This window comes from Sycon ciliatum, chromosome 1 (genome assembly GCF_964019385.1).
Source record: "Sycon ciliatum chromosome 1, ocSycCili1.1, whole genome shotgun sequence".
Lineage (NCBI taxonomy): Eukaryota > Metazoa > Porifera > Calcarea > Leucosolenida > Sycettidae > Sycon > Sycon ciliatum.
In genome coordinates this window covers 6022400-6048114 of record NC_088643.1, presented here as the reverse complement: position 1 = coordinate 6048114, position 25715 = coordinate 6022400, and the positions used below count along the sequence as shown (strand labels likewise).

General features: G+C 48.2%; 2 protein-coding genes across 2 annotated transcripts; one reads left to right on the top strand and one right to left on the bottom strand.

Annotated features, from left to right (window-relative positions):
• The first annotated feature begins 12733 nt into the window (after nucleotides 1-12733).
• Nucleotides 12734-16201, top strand: LOC135804850 (uncharacterized). Its single transcript, XM_065318852.1, has one exon. It carries the CDS (start codon nucleotides 12734-12736, stop codon nucleotides 16199-16201), a length of 3468 nt encoding a protein of 1155 aa, XP_065174924.1.
• Nucleotides 16202-20122: 3921 nt separating this feature from the next.
• Nucleotides 20123-23599, bottom strand: LOC135804753 (uncharacterized). Its single transcript, XM_065318742.1, has one exon. The coding sequence runs from the start codon at nucleotides 23597-23599 to the stop codon at nucleotides 20123-20125; it is 3477 nt and encodes a 1158-aa protein (XP_065174814.1).
• Nucleotides 23600-25715: the final 2116 nt, after the last annotated feature.

The window sequence follows — 25715 nt, the reverse complement described above, 5'->3', positions numbered from 1 at the left end:
GCGATGGGGACACGCCAGCTAAAGACTAAGTCAGTGTCTTGGACTTGATTGAACAACGCGTTACGTACAATGACTATGCAGTAGCCCCACGTAAACGTCATGTCGACGTCGTTCCTCGGCCCCTTTAGCTTTGACTTTGGCTGCGCTTCGTCTACGTGGCCACGTACTAGTGAGTAGTGACGTAGACGAAGCCAAAGCGTGGCCACGTATACTACGCGTAGATGAAGCCAAAGCCTGCCGAAGACCGACATCACGTGTACTCTTCATGCATTAATAATTAATTACTATGTTGTCGGTCTCGACTCTTGATCGAGTCGAGACGATGAGAGGCTCGCAGTTGGCGCCCACGTCATTATTGGGAAATGCCAGCTAAAGACTTGGACTTGATCCTACAACGCGTTATTCTTACGTGTGCAACACTACCAAGCCAACAGGCACTATACCCTCGAATGCAGCTACGATCCGTGATCAGGCAGTCGACTCAGCTTGAATTTCGGGACCCCCTACAACATGTAGTACGTGTACGTACATGTCCCATGATTGTGTACAAATTCTCCAATGACTATGTAGTAGCCCCACGTAGACGAAGCCAAAGAGGCCGAAAACCGACGTCACGTGTGCTCTTTATGCAGTGCAGTGTTGTCGTCCTGGAGTCGAGACGATGAGAGGCTCACAGCAGGCGCCCACGTCATTATTGCAATATTGGCTCCTTCTCTTAGTCATAGCCTCTCAAACCCTACAATAATAACAATTACTTCAAGTACGTGTATTATAGATTTGTGCACCGGCTCGCAGTTTTTGATCAAGAATCGTTGCGAAAGCTCGTGGTGAGCCGCGGCCTCGCTGCTCCAGCTCGAGCCGCGGTCACGATGGTAATGATGACGTTTCAAGCCGCGGATGACGAGCAGCGGAGCCGCAGTGGAACCCGGTCCTAAGGCTAAGCGTGATACCACATAGCATAGGGATGGAGGTCGGGGACGTGGTGGCTAGACCTACTGCATTTTTTCTTTGCTCAACAAGAAGTACAAGTAGGTTTAGAATTGTTTTCAGGTTGTCTTAGAGGTGGAAGTTGGGGACGTGGTGGCTACATTTTCATTTCTACTAGACTACACTCGAGCACGCGTACCTGGAAAACTTGATGAAGGCGAAAAGTCCTTCCCGATCGCCATGATCGTGTTTCAGGTTTCGACTTTCTTTGGCCCACGTACAGTCAACTTCGCTTCTAACGACGCTCGGCGAGGCATCAAAAAGGTGTCCTTATTCGCGAAGTGTCGTTATACCCGAAGTCTCATTAAATGTTTAGACATGGAGAAAATCAATGTGTCTAGCCCCATAAATATGTTTTTCGGCATGAAACAGAAAGGAAATCCTCGCAGTCCAAGGAGAATGCTTCCCTCACCCCCCCCCCCCCCCCCCCCTCTCTCTCCAACCCCCAAAAATGCAAAATTCAATGTGGAAAGGTCTAGTCGTACATGTAGTAGTACCCACCGACTTGGGCAACACTAGCTTCACGGCCGGCCACAGTAGATCACTAGATAACTGTATCATACGTCATTACGTATGTGTAGACTTTAGAATAGCTGGTGCATGTCATCATGGTCACCAACTGGCTGACTGGCTCGAAAACCGCGGCCTGATATTGAATGAACGCAAAAGTCAAGTTCTGTCCATCTGTGGGAGGGATGCGCAAACCAGTATCGCTGTAAATTGCCATCAGACCCGCTTACCTGCTTGTACTGCGGCCAAGTACTTGGGTTTAACCATCACCGAGCAACTGACCTGGGACCACCATATCCACGATGTTACAGCGAAGGTGAACAGGAAAGTCGGAGCATTTATGGCGAGCCTGGCGATCCCTTTCCCAGAAGGCCAGGGTCCAATACCTAAAATCCGTTGTGATGCCCGACCTATTATATGGAAGTGTGGCCTATAGCACGTCCCTCTCAGCTTTCGCTCTAGGGAAACTCCAACGTCTTCAGAACCGTGCCATCTGCGCTGTGTTCAGCCTACCACCCACATCTTCGGTAAGCCACCAAAGGGAGTGCATATCCCTCCGCAAAATCGAGGAGACACAACACCACCGACTCCTCGATCTCATCTGGCGCGGCCTGAACGCCAATGTAGTACAGCGCTTTCAAAGCAGCTGACGCCCGCAACCACGGTCCCAACTCGACATCAAGCCAACGCCGGGCTCATTCTCCCGCTGGCCAGGACGAATACAGGCACTCGCCGACCATTCTTCCGTGGACCTGCGCTGTGGAACACTCTGCCAGCCAGTGTACGTTCCTGCAAAGCCGTGGCCGATTTCGCAGCAGCCGTGTACCCGTACATTCTCAGGCCATAAACGTTTTTAAAATAAGAGAAACCGTGACATGCACCCCCCCCCCCCCATTGTCCTTTGATAACTGCAACTGCAGCTGCTTGGCTTTAGAAACCAAGCAGCTGCAGTTATCAAAGGACAATGGCCAAGCAACTGCGCCGAGTAGCAATCCAGCATACAGTGATACAAGCAGGGAAGAAAGAAAAACACTGGAACAGGAAGAATCTCTTAGTGCCGACTGGTTGCCGTCTTGGATGAAAGAGGAGCCTCAGTGGACGAATTGGGCCGATCTACCCAGTCCCGAGGTTTCGCCAACACACCACTGTCACCAGGCAGTGAACGGGAATGAAGATGGGAAAAGAAAGAAAAAGAAAAAAAGATGGGCACCAAAGAAGCACCGCAGCGCCGCAACTAACGCCAACACAGGCCAGATCAGCAACGCCGTTCTCAATGGTTACTGGTGTTAGATGGAACTGATGCTTGCAGCATGCGCAGATGTGCACAAGTAGCCAGGGCACATTCTCACTCCACCCTTTCCTACTTGTATAATAATATCATGCCGACCATACCTGAATGACCAGAATACGACCATACCGAGTACTAGTACTGTAGTAGTAGTACCTGGCTAATACTAGTCTAGGATATACCAACCTGGCCCTAGTCCTGTCTGTGTCATGGCAAAAAAAAATAAAAAATAAAAAATAAAACAATCATGTTGTATGACCATGCATGATGAGTGTACGCTGCAGTACATTGGTACAGGTTCCTGCACCAGTACGAGGGCAGTACATACCGCGGAATCCAGCCCGCACCGTGATACCGGCAAGGGCCGGCTGGATGAACAGCAGTCGAATATGAGTGACTGGAAGTGCAGGTTCCTGCACGAGTACGAGGGCAGTACCGCGGAATCCAGCGCGCGCGGTGATAGCGGCAGGGCTGGATGAACAGCGGTAGATCCTTCTTCCAAAACTGGTCGAGTTTGAGTGACTGGAACGTGTGCACCCAACTTCCCAAGCCAAAGTCTCTTTCAAGTCTTTGGGAAAGTTAATGAGCATGCATGCACTGCCTGGGAGCGGTTTTTCCAGCCGTGCTGCTACCCACAGTCAACTGGGAACTTGTGGCCAGGCACAAGGGGTACATGGATGCAGCTAATGGGGCCGTTCTCGGCACTTGTGCCAGTGGTTGTGAGACTTATCCACTCACCCCCACCGTTAGGCGCTGCATCTGCCGCTAGGATTTACCGGGTGTTAGCGGCCGTCGTGAGTTCCCTTCGGGAACGGACACGATAATTTACTTTTTTTTTATGCACGCGCTTTCCGTTGTCCTTGTATTTACGGAATACGCACCAAGTAGGTTCGTGAGCCAATGAACGCAGTGGATTCCGTTCCTGCCCGTCGTCAAGTGACGACGGGCAGGAACGGAATCCGTTATGAGGGAACACCTGCAAAGCTTCCATCTCACTGCTCCTGTGGCCATGAAATCAATGTGTTGGACTCGCTTTCATGTCCCCGTGGAGGTTTCCCGTCGATACGACATAACGCTAATCGGGACACAACTGCCCAGTTGTTGGATCAGGAGTGCTCGAAAGTCTCCACTGAACCTGTGTAGCAGCCGCCGACTGGTGAGCAGTTCTGAGTTGAGATATCGTACTGCTAATGTGGAGAACAATGCACGACTGGATGTGGCTGCCAGTGGTTTGTGCGGCAGTCGATTTGAGCGAACCCTTCTTGATGTTCGGGTGTTCAACCCATATGCTCGCTCAAATCGATCTGCACCACGTGCCACTGTGTACCAACGCCACGAGAGAGGAGAAAATACGACATTCTGAGGAACGGGTGAGGAACGTGGAGCAGGCATTGTTCCAGTGGCGATGGCGGCAAGTGAAGGGATGGGGAAGGCAACATCGGCATTATACGCAAGGGTGGTCGCTCTTCTGGCAGCAAAGAAGTCCGAGCAGTATTGTCACGTCGTGGCCTATATTCCATGTAAGTTGTCTTTCTCGCTACTTAGGTCTTGTATTATGTGTCTTCGAGGCTGCAGGAAGCTGTTCGGACGTCCCGTAGTTCTGGAGGCTGGTGCTTCGTCTGCTGCACTAGATGTGTGGGAGGTCCAAGTTCCGGTCTAAATTAATGGTTTCACGGATAGGTTTTTGAGGAAGCTTACTTATTTATTATGCTGTTGCCTCTTGTGCGCTCCGTGTGCAGCTGGTTGGGTTCTTTTCTTTAACTTTGGGTTCTTTTCATTTGTTTGAATTCTTTACATTTTAAAATTGTTTTTGGGTTTTAGTTTCATTTTTATTATTGATCAAGATTGTATTTTTGCCCGTACAAGAGGCTTGAGTCAACTGGAATCCGTTCCTGCCCATCGTCAAGTCGAATCGGTTCCTACCCGTCGTCACTTGACGACGGGCGGTTGATCCAGTTCCATCACCTTTGACTTTTGAGCAGGCAGGACCACGCTTTCCAGCCGGTGCAGTTTGATAATGTCATTGGTCGACTCCAAAGGCGACGATCACGGGAAACAGCCTGCATGGCATGTGCATGCATGCACATCATTGATGCAGCCAGGGCTTTCTAACTGAATCAAAATCACAACCATCACCACCACCACCGTCACAACCAACAACAACAACAACAACAACAACAACAACAACAACAACAACAACAACAACAACAACAACAACAACAACAACAACAACAACAACAACAACAACAACAACAACAACAACAAAACCTGATAATGTCCTATAGCGCGACAGGACAGCATAATAATTATTACTATGGTGGTGGGATTGCAATCTGGGTGAAGGCTGGCCTACCAGATAGACAGCTGGACACCGACTGCACCGACCAGGATATGCTCTGGATTATCATAACTGAACCACAGGGCACACAGATCAGTGTATGTGCTGTATATCGCCCCGGCTCCTGTGCAGACAATAAACGTGGGCTGACGAATAATACACTTGTTGGTCAGGCTTCTGCACTTCTGTGCTTCTGTGAGTTTTCAGCAGACTTGGGATGGTGTTCAAGAAATTTTAATTGGTGCGGAGTGATGAGGATCAGGACCATCCATGCTCTACGCCAGAGGTTGCCCGAGAGTTGTTGTGCAACAACAACTGGATGGCTGATTTATTCACTGCCTTTTGTAACACAATGTATTTCGATGTGGAAAACGCTGTGATAAATTGTTGTATTTCCTGACATGTACCTACATGTGTGTTTGTTTAAGAAGCTTCTGGGTCGTCGATATTGATTTGTTCCGTCTAATACTTTGCCATGTGATCATTAGATACCTCTAGATGACAAAAGCAGAAAAACGTCATTTTGTGAAAAATAGCCCTAACTAAGGTCCAGTATTGCAGATACTGGGCCATAAAGCCTTGTCGGACAAAATTGCTTTGGCCCAGTTTGGGGGTGCATACAGAAAACTGAACATACCATTTTTATTCATATCCCACAAATGCGTGCACATGCATTTGAAGTGAACATCTACGCAGTGCTAGAGCTAGGGATGATCGACAAAACCTAGTGTGATAGTCCCGACACAAGCAACGCAACGAAACTTTGCTTTAGTGCGCAAAAATAACTGAGAACAACGGGATAATTCAGCAAAATTAGTAAGCAGATTTTCAAGTCTTAAAAGTTCACCTTACCGTCCGTGGTAGTGAGAGTCTTCGATCCGTCTAGCTGAGCTTCTGCCGAATTCTGCATTCTAAGAGATTCTTCCTGTTCCAGTGTTTTTCTTTCTTCCCTGCTTGTATCACTGTATGCTGGATTGCTACTCGGCGCAGTTGCTTGGCCATTGTCCTTTGATAACTGCAACTGCAGCTGCTTGGCTTTAGAAACCAAGCAGCTGCAGTTATCAAAGGACAATGGCCAAGCAACTGCGCCGAGTAGCAATCCAGCATACAGTGATACAAGCAGCCTCGTACTAGTTAGCAGAGAATTTGACTTTCAACTACGACAATCAGTGTATTCGCCTAGCTACAGCGGGACAGCAACACCATCAGTACATCTAGAGAAGAATTGAAATATGTTCAGTAGAAAAGCAAGCCTCGGAAACTACTAGTAGTAGTGTTAGCTACTGATACTCGCTACAACTGAAATAAATCTCTGCCAAAGCCCTTTATATACGCGCCAAAAGCCATGCTATTATGTGGGCGAATCCACAACCACTTATATTTTTACACACGGTTGGTAGTGACCATGCGATGGGGACACGCCAGCTAAAGACTAAGTCAGTGTCTTGGACTTGATTGAACAACGCGTTACGTACAATGACTATGCAGTAGCCCCACGTACACGTCATGTCGACGTCGTTCCTCGGCCCCTTTAGCTTTGACTTTGGCTGCGCTTCGCCTACGTGGCCACGTACTAGTGAGTAGTGACGTAGACGAAGCCAAAGCGTGGCCACGTATACTACGCGTAGATGAAGCCAAAGCCTGCCGAAGACCGACATCACGTGTACTCTTCATGCATTAATAATTAATTACTATGTTGTCGGTCTCGACTCTTGATCGAGTCGAGACGATGAGAGGCTCGCAGTTGGCGCCCACGTCATTATTGGGAAACGCTAGCTAAAGACTTGGACTTGATCCTACAACGCGTTATTCTTACGTGTGCAACACTACCAAGCCAACAGGCACTATACCCTCGAATGCAGCTACGATCCGTGATCAGGCAGTCGACTCAGCTTGAATTTCGGGACCCCCTACAACATGTAGTACGTGTACGTACATGTCCCATGATTGTGTACAAATTCTCCAATGACTATGTAGTAGACCCACGTAGACGAAGCCAAAGAGGCCGAAAACCGACGTCACGTGTGCTCTTTATGCAGTGCAGTGTTGTCGTCCTGGAGTCGAGACGATGAGAGGCTCACAGCAGGCGCCCACGTCATTATTGCAATATTGGCTCCTTCTCTTAGTCATAGCCCCTCAAACCCTACAATAATAACAATTACTTCAAGTAGGTGTATTATAGATTTGTGCACCGGCTCGCAGTTTTTGATCAAGAATCGTTGCGAAAGCTCGCGGTGAGCCGCGGCCTCGCTGCTCCAGCTCGAGCCGCGGTCACGATGGTAATGATGACGTTTCAAGCCGCGGATGACGAGCAGCGGAGCCGCAGTGGAACCCGGTCCTAAGGCTAAGCGTGATACCACATAGCATAGGGATGGAGGTCGGGGACGTGGTGGCTAGACCTACTGCATTTTTTCTTTGCTCAACAAGAAGTACAAGTAGGTTTAGAATTGTTTTCAGGTTGTCTTAGAGGTGGAAGTCGGGGACGTGGTGGCTACATTTTCATTTCTACTAGACTACACTCGAGCACGCGTACCTGGAAAACTTGATGAAGGCGAAAAGTCCTGCCCGATCGCCATGATCGTGTTTCAGGTTTCCACTTTCTTTGGCCCGCGTACAGTCAACTTCGCTTATAACGACGCTCGGCGAGGCATCAAAAAGGTGTCCTTATTCGCGAAGTGTCGTTATACCCGAAGTCTCATTAAATAAATTAGGGCTGAAACGATCGTGGATTTTCAAGTATCAATTACTCTTTAGCTTAACGATCGAGTAATCGATTATAATCGTTAGCAAATAGAGTCATAGTTCTGCGCAAACATTACTCTGTTTCCACAAACTATGCCTTCATAATACCAACAAATCTGCATTAGTGAAAGGGTAGCTCCGAAACATGGCAGTTTTGAAGTCAATTATTTTAACCTCAGAACATGAACCATGCATACCCCTGGCAACTGCATACTCCCAGCGGAAACTGATTCAAACTTCACAAAACGAGGGTTTACAGTGCTTTCTTGACACAAATTAAAAAAACGCAAAATAATCGTAATCGGTAATCTAAACGATTGCTCGATCGTTAGAGTTATCAAACGAGTACTCGATTATTCGGTATAATCGTTTCAGCCCTACTCATTATGCATTACAGTTGGATTGGACTTTGCTCTGGGCATGGACATTCTGTCGTTATTCGCGAGTTGTTGTTATATCGACAGTAGAAAGTATTATGGGCACACCATATCACTGACGTCATCGATGACGTCATAGCGATTTAACCCTAAAAACCGGGGCGTTTTAACCCTAATTTTTTTGCGATTTACGGTAAATTTTTGCGATTTAACCTAAAATCGGAGCGTTTTACACATGACGTCATCGATGACGTAATGCGATTTAACCCTAAAAACCGGGGTGTTTTAACCCTAATTTTTGCGATTTAACCCTAAATCTGTACGTTTAACCCTAAAAATCGCGGCATATTAACCCTAATAATCCCGGTAACCCTAACCCTATCACCATGACGATAACCCTAACCCTAGGGCTATCACCATGGCGATAACCCTAATATTCCTGACGATGATAACCCTAACCCTATCAACATGACGATAACCCTAACCTTAGGGCTATCACCATGGCGATAACCCTAATATTCCTGATAACCCTAACCCTATCACCCTGATGATAACCCTAACCCTAGGGCTATCACCATGACGATAGCCCTAATATTCCTGATAACCCTAACCCTAACCCTAGGGCTATCACCATGACCATAACCCTAATATTCCTGATAACCCTAACCCTAGGGCTATCACCATGACGATAACCCTAATATTCCGGATGATGATAACCCTAATAATCCTGGTAACCCTATGACCATGACGATAACCCTAACCCTAGGGCTATCACCATGGCGATAACCCTAATATTCCTGACGATGATAACCCTAACCCTATCAACATGACGATAACCCTAACCCTAGGGCTATCACCATGGCGATAACCCTAATATTCCTGACGATGATAACCCTAACCCTATCAACATGACGATAACCCTAGGGCTATCACCATGGCGATAACCCTAATATTCATGATAACACCATAACCCTAATAATCCTGACACCATGGCCATAACCCTAATATTCCTGATAACACCATAACCCTAATAATCCTGACACCATGGCCATAACCCTAATATTCCTGATAACCCTATCACCATGACGATAGCCCTAATATTCCTGATAACCCTAAATCTGTACGTTTAGCCCTAAAAATCGCGGCATATTAACCCTAATAATCCCGGTAACCCTAACCCTATCACCATGACGATAACCCTAACCCTAGGGCTATCACCATGGCGATAACCCTAATATTCCTGACGATGATAACCCTAACCCTATCAACATGACGATAACCCTAACCTTAGGGCTATCACCATGGCGATAACCCTAATATTCCTGATAACCCTAACCCTATCACCCTGATGATAACCCTAACCCTAGGGCTATCACCATGACGATAGCCCTAATATTCCTGATAACCCTAACCCTAACCCTAGGGCTATCACCATGACCATAACCCTAATATTCCTGATAACCCTAACCCTAGGGCTATCACCATGACGATAACCCTAATATTCCGGATGATGATAACCCTAATAATCCTGGTAACCCTATCACCATGACGATAACCCTAACCCTAGGGCTATCACCATGGCGATAACCCTAATATTCCTGACGATGATAACCCTAACCCTATCAACATGACGATAACCCTAGGGCTATCACCATGGCGATAACCCTAATATTCATGATAACACCATAACCCTAATAATCCTGACACCATGGCCATAACCCTAATATTCCTGATAACACCATAACCCTAATAATCCTGACACCATGGCCATAACCCTAATATTCCTGATAACCCTATCACCATGACGATAGCCCTAATATTCCTGATAACCCTATCACCATGAAGATAACCCTAATATTCCTGATAACCCTATCACCATGAAGATAACCCTAATATTTCTGGTGACTATAAACCCAACAATAACCCTAATATTTCGAGAGACGATAACCCTAGTAGCCCTCGTAACCCTATCACCATAACAATCCTATTGCCATGTCAACTCTACTCTTTTTATGTGTGCAGGTACTACACGGCTGTTAGCTGCACTTGGATCGCGGCAACTTAGTTTTCTGCACGTGAACCATGAAAAATCAATGCATGCTCATGCATCTTCATGCATAACCAGTCAGCTGGCCTGCTCGCCCACGCATTTGACAGGTAACAATTCCATCAAATTTGAGATATCGCTTCGTTCTAAGTCTCAAAACAGTTCTAAAGTCACCAAACCACGCTGGTAATCGATGGCTATTCAATGTTAACATCTTCAGGAAGACTTCAGCCGTTTCCCGAGAGTTTGGGCATCGTTGCCGTTATTTTTCACGGTGTTCTTCTTCCTCCTGTCTGGAGCTGCAATTGCATCCTGGAATTATTTGAAAGGTATTTCGTGCGGGCTGTGGGGGGTTCCAACAGGCATAAACTGACATCGCTATAGGATAACTGGTAACTTTCACCCTTCAAGGAGGTAGAGCAATGAGAATTTTTTTGTGGCGGTCGTCCAATTTTTGTGGCGGTCGTGGCTGTATTTGTGCACTTCCAAGGCTTTCATTCTGCCTGATACTACTCTCTACTGTATGGGAATCGTTGTTTAGGCACATGTAGCTGTCTTATTTGGTAGATCTGCTGTTTCAATCACTTGGGACACTTTGTATAGTCTATTTGTCTTTCGTTCGTGCCATCTATCAGTTTTGTGGGGTGCCTTGACCTGTATTTGTGAAGTTCTCGAGTAAAGACCCTAATTCTTGACTGGAGTCACGTGTGAATTGAATTTGCTGTGCGAGCCCTCGTTCACGCAGTTGTCCTTATCGTAATAGTCAATATCTGCTTGCTGGACGGACTAGCGGCTAGAATAGGGATGACCAAATGGTCCAAGTGTGCACTAGTACACGATTATTGTTTCCATCATCGTAAAATGAGCGTTGTGGAATTGCAGTCGTCTGCCTTTGGCACAGAGGACATGAGGAGAGTTGATTGTTACTTCTGCTCAGCAATGAAGCGATCATCAGCTCTCTTTGTTCTAATTATTGAGAGGACATACCGGCATCGCAATCAAGTAAAGATTAGGCAAACCTCGCCAACCTCCAAAGAGAGTCGAAGATATTTTCTCCAAATGCAAAGACGATCTTTGTGAGTTTGTGACTTGCATTTGCGTGCATACATGAGCAAGTCACGGACCACGGCACGTGCGCGGTTACCATGCCATCTCGAACCGACGCCATCTTTCTAAGTTGCCGCTTCTTGACAGCCGTGACTACAGATCACAACGACAACAACAACACTCAGCAAACCCTAATAATCATCTTATGTGTGTACAAGTCCTATATGCCCTATTAGCAAATCTTGTTGTTACGTACACAGATCCTATCGTTATTCATCTTATGTGTGTACAGGTCCTATATACCCTATTAGCAAATCTTGTTGTTATGTATACAGATCCTATCGTTATGCTAACACAATCACCATCGCAACCCCCATCAACACTTTGATGACGACCGTAATCACCCAATCACCATCACATACGGGTCTACAGGTACTGGAGAGTTGTTGAAAAACATCCTCCCCCCGATTTACCTAACAGCAAGACTTAGTAAACTATTTTACTTACCTTGCACGAATTTATACAACAATTCAATCGGGGGGAGGATCATGCTCATCACCAGGTAAGATGCACATGTGCATTCACACGCGCAGATGTATGACGATAGTGTTGTAGCTGCAAACGACGAAAAATTACGAACAAATAAATCAAACGCTGCAAAATTACGAACAAATAAATATGTCTATATATGGAATCAGACTACGAGCAAGAATTGTGTACGATCCTAATCGGATAGACATGCAATGGCCGACGATCACATACCTTGTACGAAGCAATGCTGCAAGGAGATGAAGAGGGATGTCCGTCTCTTGTCCGACTAAACGACTAGGCGAAAATAATTCCAGGACTACATGAAAAAAGGAACACTGTCACTACGAAATGATTTGAGGAAATGAAGATTGCTTCCATATACGTGCACACCACTTGCTCCGACGAGTTTGAAATTTTCAAGTTCGTACGCATCAAACCACAAAGCCAGGCAAAACGGGAGCCGCGTACCGGATACGCATCAAAAGCTCGCCCGAGCCCTCGCGTCTCACGTACGCGGGTCAAAAGGTTACGAGGAGTGCGTCGTACGCGCCCACACTATCTAAACTAAAGGGAGTAGTAAAAATGTTTATTTTACTCCTCGCTATGCTCAGAGTACACACAGCGTACTCCGATCAAGCAAAAGTTTCTGGATTCAACTAGAACCCACGACAGATTTGGACGCGTTCAAACAGAACGCGGACGAAGTACTCTAGATGCTTTTCCTTTTACTTGCTCATAATTTATTTTCCTTCGATGAAGAAAGGTGGAAGTAAGTTTGTTTAGTTGAAAGTACATTTAGCTACAAGATGTCCCAACCAAGCCGAGTGATGCGAATGTTCGAGTTCGAGCTCGAGCATAATGCGAGAATGCTCAGGAACTACGTCTGCCATCTTGGTGCTGGAGAGTACCAGGATGCTAGCGTTTTGTTGCAGCTGATGGACAGGAGCCTCAGTGAGCTGCTTCGCGATGACGTCCTCGAGTTTGGGAGATACAAAGTAGCTATTGTCCTTCAACTGCGCTTGTTGAAGCAGGATGGTGTCACCGGTGACAAGGTGTTCATCAGCTTCTTCGTGCGCACGCGAACCACCATCGTCCTGAATGATGATGATGTTCGTTACAAATTGGATAGTGCTGCAGCAGAGATCGATGCTCAAATCGATGAGTTTGTCCGGAATGGATCGGGGTGGATCGTGGATCACGTCGAAGCCGTCTATCTGGAATTGTCGAAATTTGAGCCGATGGGAGGGGGAACGTTCATCCAACTCCCCCAGCACATCAAGGCTAAGACAGCCTGCCTCAACATCATCAGCAACGACAATCGGTGTTTGCAGTGGGCTCTGCTGGCCGCAAAACATCACGAGGATGTCGGTGCAAACTACAATCGTGCAACGAAGTACGTTCCATACGTCGACGAGCTGAACTTTGCTGGCGTAGAGTTTCCAGCTAGTATGTGTGCCATCACGACGTTGGAGCAGAACAATGTCGATCTCGCCGTCAACGTTTTCGGCATATCGGATGATGGGAAGACTGTCGTTCCGCTTCGTCTGACCAGAAAAGGCGATCCTCAGGAAGCCATCAATCTGCTCCTGTTTTCTGGTCAAACTGAGGACGAACGTAACGTGCAGCACTGGGTGTTCATCAAGAACATGAGTCGTCTGGTACACAACAAAAGTCATCATTCGCGGAAGGTGTGCTACCGGTGTCTGAACGTGTTGAGTACTCAGACGGCTCTGGAGAGTCACCAGCTGCATTGTAAAGACCATCTCATCGCGCGGGCGGTGATGCCGCAGAAGGGTGAAAAGCTGCGTTTCACGCAGTACGAGAAGCAGCTTCGTGCACCGTATGTGATTTATGCTGATTTCGAGAGCATCATCACACCTCATGCTGAGCCTAAAAGCATTGGGGGGAAGACGAAGCAGCACTCGGAGCACATACCCTGTTCTGCCGCATACATCGTCGTGCGCAGTGATGGCACCGTGACGGATACGTTCCAGCATACGGGCGAAGATTCAGTAGAGCAGTTCCTGACCTCCCTGGAACTGCAGGAAGTCTCCATTCGTGAAGACTTGGAGAATCGTCGCCCTATGAACCTGACGCCTGATGAGGAGGCTGGTTTTCTCAGCGCCAGGGATTGCTGGATATGTAAACGTCGTCTCGGAGGGGATCGTGTGCGTGACCACGATCACATGACGGGTGCGTTTCGCGGAGCAGCGCACAACTCCTGTAATCTTCAGCTGCGCATCGTACCCGGCAAGGTGAACATCCCGGTGGTGTTCCACAATCTCAAGGGGTACGACGCGCATCACATCGTCAGTCATCTCGGTAAAACGAAGATTGACGAAGTGACGTACCAAGATGCTGGAGACAAGGAGCACACGGAGCAGCGCGGCTCCATCAACATCGTTCCGTCCAACACGGAAAAGTACATCGCTATGATGTGGCGGCAGTTCGTGTTCATCGACTCGTACGCTTTTCTCAGCACTTCGCTGGATAAGCTTGCGAAGGCAACACCTGGAGAAGCGTTCGTCCGCATGCGTGATCTGCATGGGGGGGATCCCGAGAAGACGGATCTTCTGCTTCGGAAAGGTGTATACCCGTACGAGTACATGGACTCGTTCAGCCGCTTCGACGAGGAGAGTCTCCCCCCACGGGAGAAGTTCTACTCGTCGCTGTCCGAGGCACACATCACCGATGACGAGTACCGTCACGCGCAAACCGTCTGGAGCAGGTTTGATTGTGTCACTCTGCGTGATTATCACGATCTTTACCTGAAGACGGACGTGTACTTGCTGGCGGATGTATTTGAGAACTTCCGCACCACCGCCATCGCCACGTACTCGCTAGATCCGGCCAACTACTACACGCTGCCCGGGTTTGCGTGGAGTGCGCTGCTCAAGGTGTCCGACGTCAGTCTGGACCTGCTGTCTGACGTGACGATGCACACCTTCATCGAGCACGGCATCCGCGGTGGAATCAGCATGAGTGTGCAGAGGTACGCCGAGGCTAACAACGATCTTATCCCAGACGGGTACGACCCCTCGAAGCCTATGACGTATCTGCAGTACGTCGATGCAAATAATCTGTACGGCTGGGCCATGCAGCAGCCCCTGCCCATCGGCGACTTCAAGTTCGTGGAGGACATCAGCGATGATCTCGTGGACGACATCGTCATGACGCACCCCCACGATTCGCCTGTGGGATATATCGTGGAGTGTGATCTCACGATTCCCGATGGTGTGCACGATGCGCTAAACGAGTATCCTCCTTGCCCCGAGAACATGTGCGTGACGGACGACATGCTGTCGCCGCATCAGCAGCAGCTGGCGCAACAGCTCGGCTTGGGCAAGCAGAAGGAGAAGAAGCTGATGCTCACTCTGCTGCCAAAAACCCGCTACGTGTGCCACTACGTAAATCTGCAGGCGTACGTGGCGCTTGGCGTGGAAGTGCATCGCGTCCTCCAGTTCACGCAGCGTCCGTGGATGCGCTCGTACATCCAGCTGAACACCGATCTGCGTACGAATGCTGCATCGGAGTTTGAGAAAGATTTCTACAAACTCATGAACAATGCAGTGTTTGGCAAGACGATGGAGAACGTCCGGCGCCGCTTGAACCTGAAGCTTGTCCGCTCGGAAGAAGAGGTGGACAGGCTGCGGCGCGCCATCGTCAAGCCAACGTACAAGCGCAGTATCGTGTACGACAACGACCTGGTGGCGGTGGAGTTCTTCAAGTGTAAAGTTCACTTGAACAAACCTATCTACGTGGGTTTCTCCATCCTAGAGTTGTCGAAGGTGCTGATGTACAGCTTCTTCTACGACACTCTGAAGCCACGCTATGGTCAGAACGTACGGCTGTGTTACACGGACACCGACTCGTTCATCCTGCAGTACGCCACGGCCGACCTGTATGCGAACATGAGTGACATGATGGGTCAGTACGATACGTCCAACTATCCGACTGACCATCCTCTGCACTCCCTCGCAAACAAGAAAGTCGTCGGCAAGTTCAAGGATGAGCTGGGTGGACGCATCATGAGCGAGTTCGTGGGACTTCGCTCAAAGATGTACGCGTACACCGGCGAAGAGTCAGCAAAGCGTGAGAAGGGCGTGAAGAAGTCCGTCGTGAACGATACTCTGCAGTTCTCGACGTACAAGGACTGCCTTCTACGCGATCAGCAGAGCATCGAGAGAGAGATGAATGTGCTGCGCAGCCGGAATCACCACATCTATGGTGAGACCATCCGCAAAGTGGCGCTATCACCGTTCGATAGCAAGAGGTACATCCTCGACGACGGTGTGAGCACACTTGCGTATGGCCATTATAAGATACCGGCATAACACATCTTAGCGTAGCGACAGACCATTCGCTCACTTCATGAAATACATAGTGTTCTCATAATATTTGATTTTCACAATATTTTATTCTTACGCAACCGATTAACTTCCGATTTTCTTAGCCATTCATCCACCTTGGCCGGATAGCCTTTGAAAGATACTAGAGATGTATTGCGCTTCGTTTTAATCACTTTGTTCAGTCTCAGTCCGGTTTCTTTAGCTCGTTGCAATTCATTTTCATAGAAACCGCCTGTAAGTTCCTCACCTTTTAGATCTTCCAACTGATACGTAACCGGATCTGTGAATAGAACCTTCCTGATCTGAAACACTTACTCACTCCAAAAATTGCATGCAACCTTAACCCTGTTGACGAGCATAATGATGCATGACGAAAGCAAGCAGAGTCTTTTATATCGACTCCTACGGCCAATGAACACTCGTCGGCTCTGCATTATAGACGGATGCAGACGGTGCATCGACGCCATTTCCCGAACATCATGGACCTGTGTGATCAATTTGATGCGCTCATCAATTACGTTCGACAGCCAAAGGGCTCTCCGGCACGTGATGATGGTTGCAATCACGTGACCGAGGCAGTGATAGATGGACACTACGTGTGCACGTCGTGTGCGCACGTGATCGATCAGCACGTCTACGCACCGGAGCATGATTTTCAAAAGCGGTGCATGCCAGAAAAAAGATGCTATCAATCTCGACAGCGCCTTCTAGGCGTCGACAGGCATCTGATTAGTTTTCTGAAGAAAACAAACATTGGTGACTTTCTCTCAGCTCACTTCAACCTTCATCCCCTGCAAGAAACGTTACATTCTCTGAAGAAATCCTGTTTGTACAAAAGTCTCAATTATGCTATTGCACTATCGTGTCTCCTATTCGATTGCAATTATATCGTTCAGAAGCGTTTACGCGCCTTCCTTCCAAGCAGCAACGTTTCCTGGCTACGGTTTGCGCGAATGTTCAAACCCTTGCCGGTGAGATTTTCTCTCCTTTGGTGTCTTCATTTCATGGAGAGCTCGCGCCAGCTCACACCGCAACACGCGACGACCGCTCGTAGAAATCTACAAAACCTGAGCGACGGTGATGCTAAAATTCTAATCTCTATCGTCGGTGCCTATTGCTGGGAGACGTACCCTCTATCCCATCTGATCGACAACTTTTACTCACAGCATCAAGACTTGCAGTGTATCCTATACGACTATGCGAAAATCGCATGCGATCGACAGCCATCGGCACGACAGAGGCGCGTTCGAGCGTGCCCGAGGCACGTCCGGGCAGCCGGGCAGCCGGGAGCCAGGCAGCCAGCAGCCAGGCAGCCGGGGGGAGGGGGGGGGGGGCAGCAGCCGGGCAGCCCAGCCAGAATGGGGCCAGAATGTGCTTTAGAACGAGAAGTCGTTTCTTCTTCGGTATTCTGAACAACCCCTTTTTTTATTTATAGCTCTTATAGTGCTGGGTAACCCCGATGAAAATTGTAAGAGTAAGTGGCCCATGACTCGCACCGAGCGTACTCAAAATGTATATGAGGTTTATTTTATTATTTTTATTAATATTTATTATTTTTTTTGAATTGGCCAAAATTTGCGCTAGATTTTGGGGTGGTTTTCAGGCTAAAATTTAGGCTAAGTTTTAGGCCAAAAGTAAAGGAGTTTACAAAATAGACCGACTCATTCGAAATTAACTTTATTGCTTTCTACATCACAATAAGTTGAGTAGGTGTTCTTAGAACAATCTATGGCAAGAATTGGCCTCTGACACATGGTCAACAGTTTTTCATAAAGTTTGAAAGTCAGCGCAGATTTTAGGGTTAGGGTTAGGGTTAGGTTTAGGGTAAGGTTTAGGGTTAGGGTTTGGTTTAGGGTTAGGGTTAGGTTTAGGGTAAGGTTTAGGGTTAGGGGTAGAGTTAGGGTTAGGGTCCTGGCCGCCCGGGCGTGCCTCTGGCACGCGCTGCCCGGCTGCCGGGCAGCCGGGCAGCTGGGCAGCCAGGACCCTAACCCTAACTCTACCCCTAACCCTAAACCTTACCCTAAACCTAACCCTAACCCTAAACCAAACCCTAACCCTAAACCTTACCCTAAACCTAACCCTAACCCTAACCCTAAAATCTGCGCTGACTTTCAAACTTTATGAAAAACTGTTGACCATGTGTCAGAGGCCAATTCTTGCCATAGATTGTTCTAAGAACACCTACTCAACTTATTGTGATGTAGAAAGCAATAAAGTTAATTTCGAATGAGTCGGTCTATTTTGTAAACTCCTTTACTTTTGGCCTAAAACTTAGCCTAAATTTTAGCCTGAAAACCACCCCAAAATCTAGCGCAAATTTTGGCCAATTCAAAAAAAATAATAAATATTAATAAAAATAATAAAATAAACCTCATATACATTTTGAGTACGCTCGGTGCGAGTCATGGGCCACTTACTCTTACAATTTTCATCGGGGTTACCCAGCACTATAAGAGCTATAAATAAAAAAAGGGGTTGTTCAGAATACCGAAGAAGAAACGACTTCTCGTTCTAAAGCACATTCTGGCCCCATTCTGGCTGGGCTGCCCGGCTGCTGCCCCCCCCCCCCTCCCCCCGGCTGCCTAGCTGCTGGCTGCCTGGCTCCCGGCTGCCCGGCTGCCCGGACGTGCCTCGGGCACGCTCGAACGCGCCTCTGTCGTGCCGATGGCTGTCGATCGCATGCGATTTTCGCATAGTCGTATAGGATACACTGCAAGTCTTGATGCTGTGAGTGAAAGTTGTCGATCAGATGGGATAGAGGGTACGTCTCCCAGCAATAGGCACCGACGATAGAGATTAGAATTTTAGCATCACCGTCGCTCAGGTTTTGTAGATTTCTACGAGCGGTCGTCGCGTGTTGCGGTGTGAGCTGGCGCGAGCTCTCCATGAAATGAAGACACCAAAGGAGAGAAAATCTCACCGGCAAGGGTTTGAACATTCGCGCAAACCGTAGCCAGGAAACGTTGCTGCGTGGAAGGAAGGCGCGTAAACGCTTCTGAACGATATAATTGCAATCGAATAGGAGACACGATAGTGCAATAGCATAATTGAGACTTTTGTACAAACAGGATTTCTTCAGAGAATGTAACGTTTCTTGCAGGGGATGAAGGTTGAAGTGAGCTGAGAGAAAGTCACCAATGTTTGTTTTCTTCAGAAAACTAATCAGATGCCTGTCGACGCCTAGAAGGCGCTGTCGAGATTGATAGCATCTTTTTTCTGGCATGCACCGCTTTTGAAAATCATGCTCCGGTGCGTAGACGTGCTGATCGATCACGTGCGCACACGACGTGCACACGTAGTGTCCATCTATCACTGCCTCGGTCACGTGATTGCAACCATCATCACGTGCCGGAGAGCCCTTTGGCTGTCGAACGTAATTGATGAGCGCATCAAATTGATCACACAGGTCCATGATGTTCGGGAAATGGCGTCGATGCACCGTCTGCATCCGTCTATAATGCAGAGCCGACGAGTGTTCATTGGCCGTAGGAGTCGATATAAAAGACTCTACTTGCTTTCGTCATGCATCATTATGCTCGTCAACAGGGTTAAGGTTGCATGCAATTTTTGGAGTGAGTAAGTGTTTCAGATCAGGAAGGTTCTATTCACAGATCCGGTTACGTATCAGTTGGAAGATCTAAAAGGTGAGGAACTTACAGGCGGTTTCTATGAAAATGAATTGCAACGAGCTAAAGAAACCGGACTGAGACTGAACAAAGTGATTAAAACGAAGCGCAATACATCTCTAGTATCTTTCAAAGGCTATCCGGCCAAGGTGGATGAATGGCTAAGAAAATCGGAAGTTAATCGGTTGCGTAAGAATAAAATATTGTGAAAATCAAATATTATGAGAACACTATGTATTTCATGAAGTGAGCGAATGGTCTGTCGCTACGCTAAGATGTGTTATGCCGGTATCTTATAATGGCCATACGCAAGTGTGCTCACACCGTCGTCGAGGATGTACCTCTTGCTATCGAACGGTGATAGCGCCACTTTGCGGATGGTCTCGCCATAGATGTGGTGATTCCGGCTGCGCAGCACATTCATCTCTCTCTCGATGCTCTGCTGATCGCGTAGAAGGCAGTCCTTGTACGTCGAGAACTGCAGAGTATCGTTCACGACGGACTTCTTCACGCCCTTCGCACGCTTTGCTGACTCTTCGCCGGTGTACGCGTACATCTTTGAGCGAAGCCCCACGAACTCGCTCATGATGCGTCCACCCAGCTCATCCTTGAACTTGCCGACGACTTTCTTGTTTGCGAGGGAGTGCAGAGGATGGTCAGTCGGATAGTTGGACGTATCGTACTGACCCATCATGTCACTCATGTCCGCATACAGGTCGGCCGTGGCGTACTGCAGGATGAACGAGTCGGTGTCCGTGTAACACAGCCGTACGTTCTGACCATAGCGTGGCTTCAGAGTGTCGTAGAAGAAGCTGTACATCAGCACCTTCGACAACTCTAGGATGGAGAAACCCACGTAGATAGGTTTGTTCAAGTGAACTTTACACTTGAAGAACTCCACCGCCACCAGGTCGTTGTCGTACACGATACTGCGCTTGTACGTTGGCTTGACGATGGCGCGCCGCAGCCTGTCCACCTCTTCTTCCGAGCGGACAAGCTTCAGGTTCAAGCGGCGCCGGACGTTCTCCATCGTCTTGCCAAACACTGCATTGTTCATGAGTTTGTAGAAATCTTTCTCAAACTCCGATGCAGCATTCGTACGCAGATCGGTGTTCAGCTGGATGTACGAGCGCATCCACGGACGCTGCGTGAACTGGAGGACGCGATGCACTTCACTCACTTCCACGCCAAGCGCCACGTACGCCTGCAGATTTACGTAGTGGCACACGTAGCGGGTTTTTGGCAGCAGAGTGAGCATCAGCTTCTTCTCCTTCTGCTTGCCCAAGCCGAGCTGTTGCGCCAGCTGCTGCTGATGCGGCGACAGCATGTCGTCCGTCACGCACATGTTCTCGGGGCAAGGAGGATACTCGTTTAGCGCATCGTGCACACCATCGGGAATCGTGAGATCACACTCCACGATATATCCCACAGGCGAATCGTGGGGGTGCGTCATGACGATGTCGTCCACGAGATCATCGCTGATGTCCTCCACGAACTTGAAGTCGCCGATGGGCAGGGGCTGCTGCATGGCCCAGCCGTACAGATTATTTGCATCGACGTACTGCAGATACGTCATAGGCTTCGAGGGGTCGTACCCGTCTGGGATAAGATCGTTGTTAGCCTCGGCGTACCTCTGCACACTCATGCTGATTCCACCGCGGATGCCGTGCTCGATGAAGGTGTGCATCGTCACGTCAGACAGCAGGTCCAGACTGACGTCGGACACCTTGAGCAGCGCACTCCACGCAAACCCGGGCAGCGTGTAGTAGTTGGCCGGATCTAGCGAGTACGTGGCGATGGCGGTGGTGCGGAAGTTCTCAAATACATCCGCCAGCAAGTACACGTCCGTCTTCAGGTAAAGATCGTGATAATCACGCAGAGTGACACAATCAAACCTGCTCCAGACGGTTTGCGCGTGACGGTACTCGTCATCGGTGATGTGTGCCTCGGACAGCGACGAGTAGAACTTCTCCCGTGGGGGGAGACTCTCCTCGTCGAAGCGGCTGAACGAGTCCATGTACTCGTACGGGTATACACCTTTCCGAAGCAGAAGATCCGTCTTCTCGGGATCCCCCCCATGCAGATCACGCATGCGGACGAACGCTTCTCCAGGTGTTGCCTTCGCAAGCTTATCCAGCGAAGTGCTGAGAAAAGCGTACGAGTCGATGAACACGAACTGCCGCCACATCATAGCGATGTACTTTTCCGTGTTGGACGGAACGATGTTGATGGAGCCGCGCTGCTCCGTGTGCTCCTTGTCTCCAGCATCTTGGTACGTCACTTCGTCAATCTTCGTTTTACCGAGATGACTGACGATGTGATGCGCGTCGTACCCCTTGAGATTGTGGAACACCACCGGGATGTTCACCTTGCCGGGTACGATGCGCAGCTGAAGATTACAGGAGTTGTGCGCTGCTCCGCGAAACGCACCCGTCATGTGATCGTGGTCACGCACACGATCCCCTCCGAGACGACGTTTACATATCCAGCAATCCCTGGCGCTGAGAAAACCAGCCTCCTCATCAGGCGTCAGGTTCATAGGGCGACGATTCTCCAAGTCTTCACGAATGGAGACTTCCTGCAGTTCCAGGGAGGTCAGGAACTGCTCTACTGAATCTTCGCCCGTATGCTGGAACGTATCCGTCACGGTGCCATCACTGCGCACGACGATGTATGCGGCAGAACAGGGTATGTGCTCCGAGTGCTGCTTCGTCTTCCCCCCAATGCTTTTAGGCTCAGCATGAGGTGTGATGATGCTCTCGAAATCAGCATAAATCACATACGGTGCACGAAGCTGCTTCTCGTACTGCGTGAAACGCAGCTTTTCACCCTTCTGCGGCATCACCGCCCGCGCGATGAGATGGTCTTTACAATGCAGCTGGTGACTCTCCAGAGCCGTCTGAGTACTCAACACGTTCAGACACCGGTAGCACACCTTCCGCGAATGATGACTTTTGTTGTGTACCAGACGACTCATGTTCTTGATGAACACCCAGTGCTGCACGTTACGTTCGTCCTCAGTTTGACCAGAAAACAGGAGCAGATTGATGGCTTCCTGAGGATCGCCTTTTCTGGTCAGACGAAGCGGAACGACAGTCTTCCCATCATCCGATATGCCGAAAACGTTGACGGCGAGATCGACATTGTTCTGCTCCAACGTCGTGATGGCACACATACTAGCTGGAAACTCTACGCCAGCAAAGTTCAGCTCGTCGACGTATGGAACGTACTTCGTTGCACGATTGTAGTTTGCACCGACATCCTCGTGATGTTTTGCGGCCAGCAGAGCCCACTGCAAACACCGATTGTCGTTGCTGATGATGTTGAGGCAGGCTGTCTTAGCCTTGATGTGCTGGGGGAGTTGGATGAACGTTCCACCTCCCATCGGCTCAAATTTCGACAATTCCAGATAGACGGCTTCGACGTGATCCACGATCCACCCCGATCCATTCCGGACAAACTCATCGATTTGAGCATCGATCTCTGCTGCAGCACTATCCAATTTGTAACGAACATCATCATCATTCAGGACGATGGTGGTTCGCGTGCGCACGAAGAAGCTGATGAACACCTTGTCACCGGTGACACCATCCTGCTTCAACAAGCGCAGTTGAAGGACAATAGCTACTTTGTATCTCCCAAACTCGAGGACGTCATCGCGAAGCAGCTCACTGAGGCTCCTGTCCATCAGCTGCAACAAAACGCTAGCATCCTGGTACTCTCCAGCACCAAGATGGCAGACGTAGTTCCTGAGCATTCTCGCATTATGCTCGAGCTCGAACTCGAACATTCGCATCACTCGGCTTGGTTGGGACATCTTGTAGCTAAATGTACTTTCAACTAAACAAACTTACTTCCACCTTTCTTCATCGAAGGAAAATAAATTATGAGCAAGTAAAAGGAAAAGCATCTAGAGTACTTCGTCCGCGTTCTGTTTGAACGCGTCCAAATCTGTCGTGGGTTCTAGTTGAATCCAGAAACTTTTGCTTGATCGGAGTACGCTGTGTGTACTCTGAGCATAGCGAGGAGTAAAATAAACATTTTTACTACTCCCTTTAGTTTAGATAGTGTGGGCGCGTACGACGCACTCCTCGTAACCTTTTGACCCGCGTACGTGAGACGCGAGGGCTCGGGCGAGCTTTTGATGCGTATCCGGTACGCGGCTCCCGTTTTGCCTGGCTTTGTGGTTTGATGCGTACGAACTTGAAAATTTCAAACTCGTCGGAGCAAGTGGTGTGCACGTATATGGAAGCAATCTTCATTTCCTCAAATCATTTCGTAGTGACAGTGTTCCTTTTTTCATGTAGTCCTGGAATTATTTTCGCCTAGTCGTTTAGTCGGACAAGAGACGGACATCCCTCTTCATCTCCTTGCAGCATTGCTTCGTACAAGGTATGTGATCGACGGCCATTGCATGTCTGTCCGATTAGGATCGTACACAATTCTTGCTCGTAGTCTGATTCCATATATAGACATATTTATTTGTTCGTAATTTTGCAGCGTTTGATTTATTTGTTCGTAATTTTTCGTCGTTTGCAGCTACAACACTATCGTCATACATCTGCGCGTGTGAATGCACATGTGCATCTTACCTGGTGATGAGCATGATCCTCCCCCCGATTGAATTGTTGTATAAATTCGTGCAAGGTAAGTAAAATAGTTTACTAAGTCTTGCTGTTAGGTAAATCGGGGGGAGGATGTTTTTCAACAACTCTCCAGTACCTGTAGACCCGTATGTGATGGTGATTGGGTGATTACGGTCGTCATCAAAGTGTTGATGGGGTTGCGATGGTGATTGTGTTAGCATAACGATAGGATCTGTATACATAACAACAAGATTTGCTAATAGGGTATATAGGACCTGTACACACATAAGATGAATAACGATAGGATCTGTGTACGTAACAACAAGATTTGCTAATAGGGCATATAGGACTTGTACACACATAAGATGATTATTAGGGCTTGCTGAGTGTTGTTGTTGTCGTTGTGATCTGTAGTACCTGCACACATAAAAAGAGTAGAGTTGACATGGCAATAGGATTGTTATGGTGATAGGGTTACGAGGGCTACTAGGGTTATCGTCTCTCGAAATATTAGGGTTATTGTTGGGTTTATAGTCACCAGAAATATTAGGGTTATCTTCATGGTGATAGGGTTATCAGGAATATTAGGGTTATCTTCATGGTGATAGGGTTATCAGGAATATTAGGGCTATCGTCATGGTGATAGGGTTATCAGGAATATTAGGGTTATGGCCATGGTGTCAGGATTATTAGGGTTATGGTGTTATCAGGAATATTAGGGTTATGGCCATGGTGTCAGGATTATTAGGGTTATGGTGTTATCATGAATATTAGGGTTATCGCCATGGTGATAGCCCTAGGGTTATCGTCATGTTGATAGGGTTAGGGTTATCATCGTCAGGAATATTAGGGTTATCGCCATGGTGATAGCCCTAGGGTTAGGGTTATCGTCATGGTGATAGGGTTACCAGGATTATTAGGGTTATCATCATCCGGAATATTAGGGTTATCGTCATGGTGATAGCCCTAGGGTTAGGGTTATCAGGAATATTAGGGTTATGGTCATGGTGATAGCCCTAGGGTTAGGGTTAGGGTTATCAGGAATATTAGGGCTATCGTCATGGTGATAGCCCTAGGGTTAGGGTTATCATCAGGGTGATAGGGTTAGGGTTATCAGGAATATTAGGGTTATCGCCATGGTGATAGCCCTAAGGTTAGGGTTATCGTCATGTTGATAGGGTTAGGGTTATCATCGTCAGGAATATTAGGGTTATCGCCATGGTGATAGCCCTAGGGTTAGGGTTATCGTCATGGTGATAGGGTTAGGGTTACCGGGATTATTAGGGT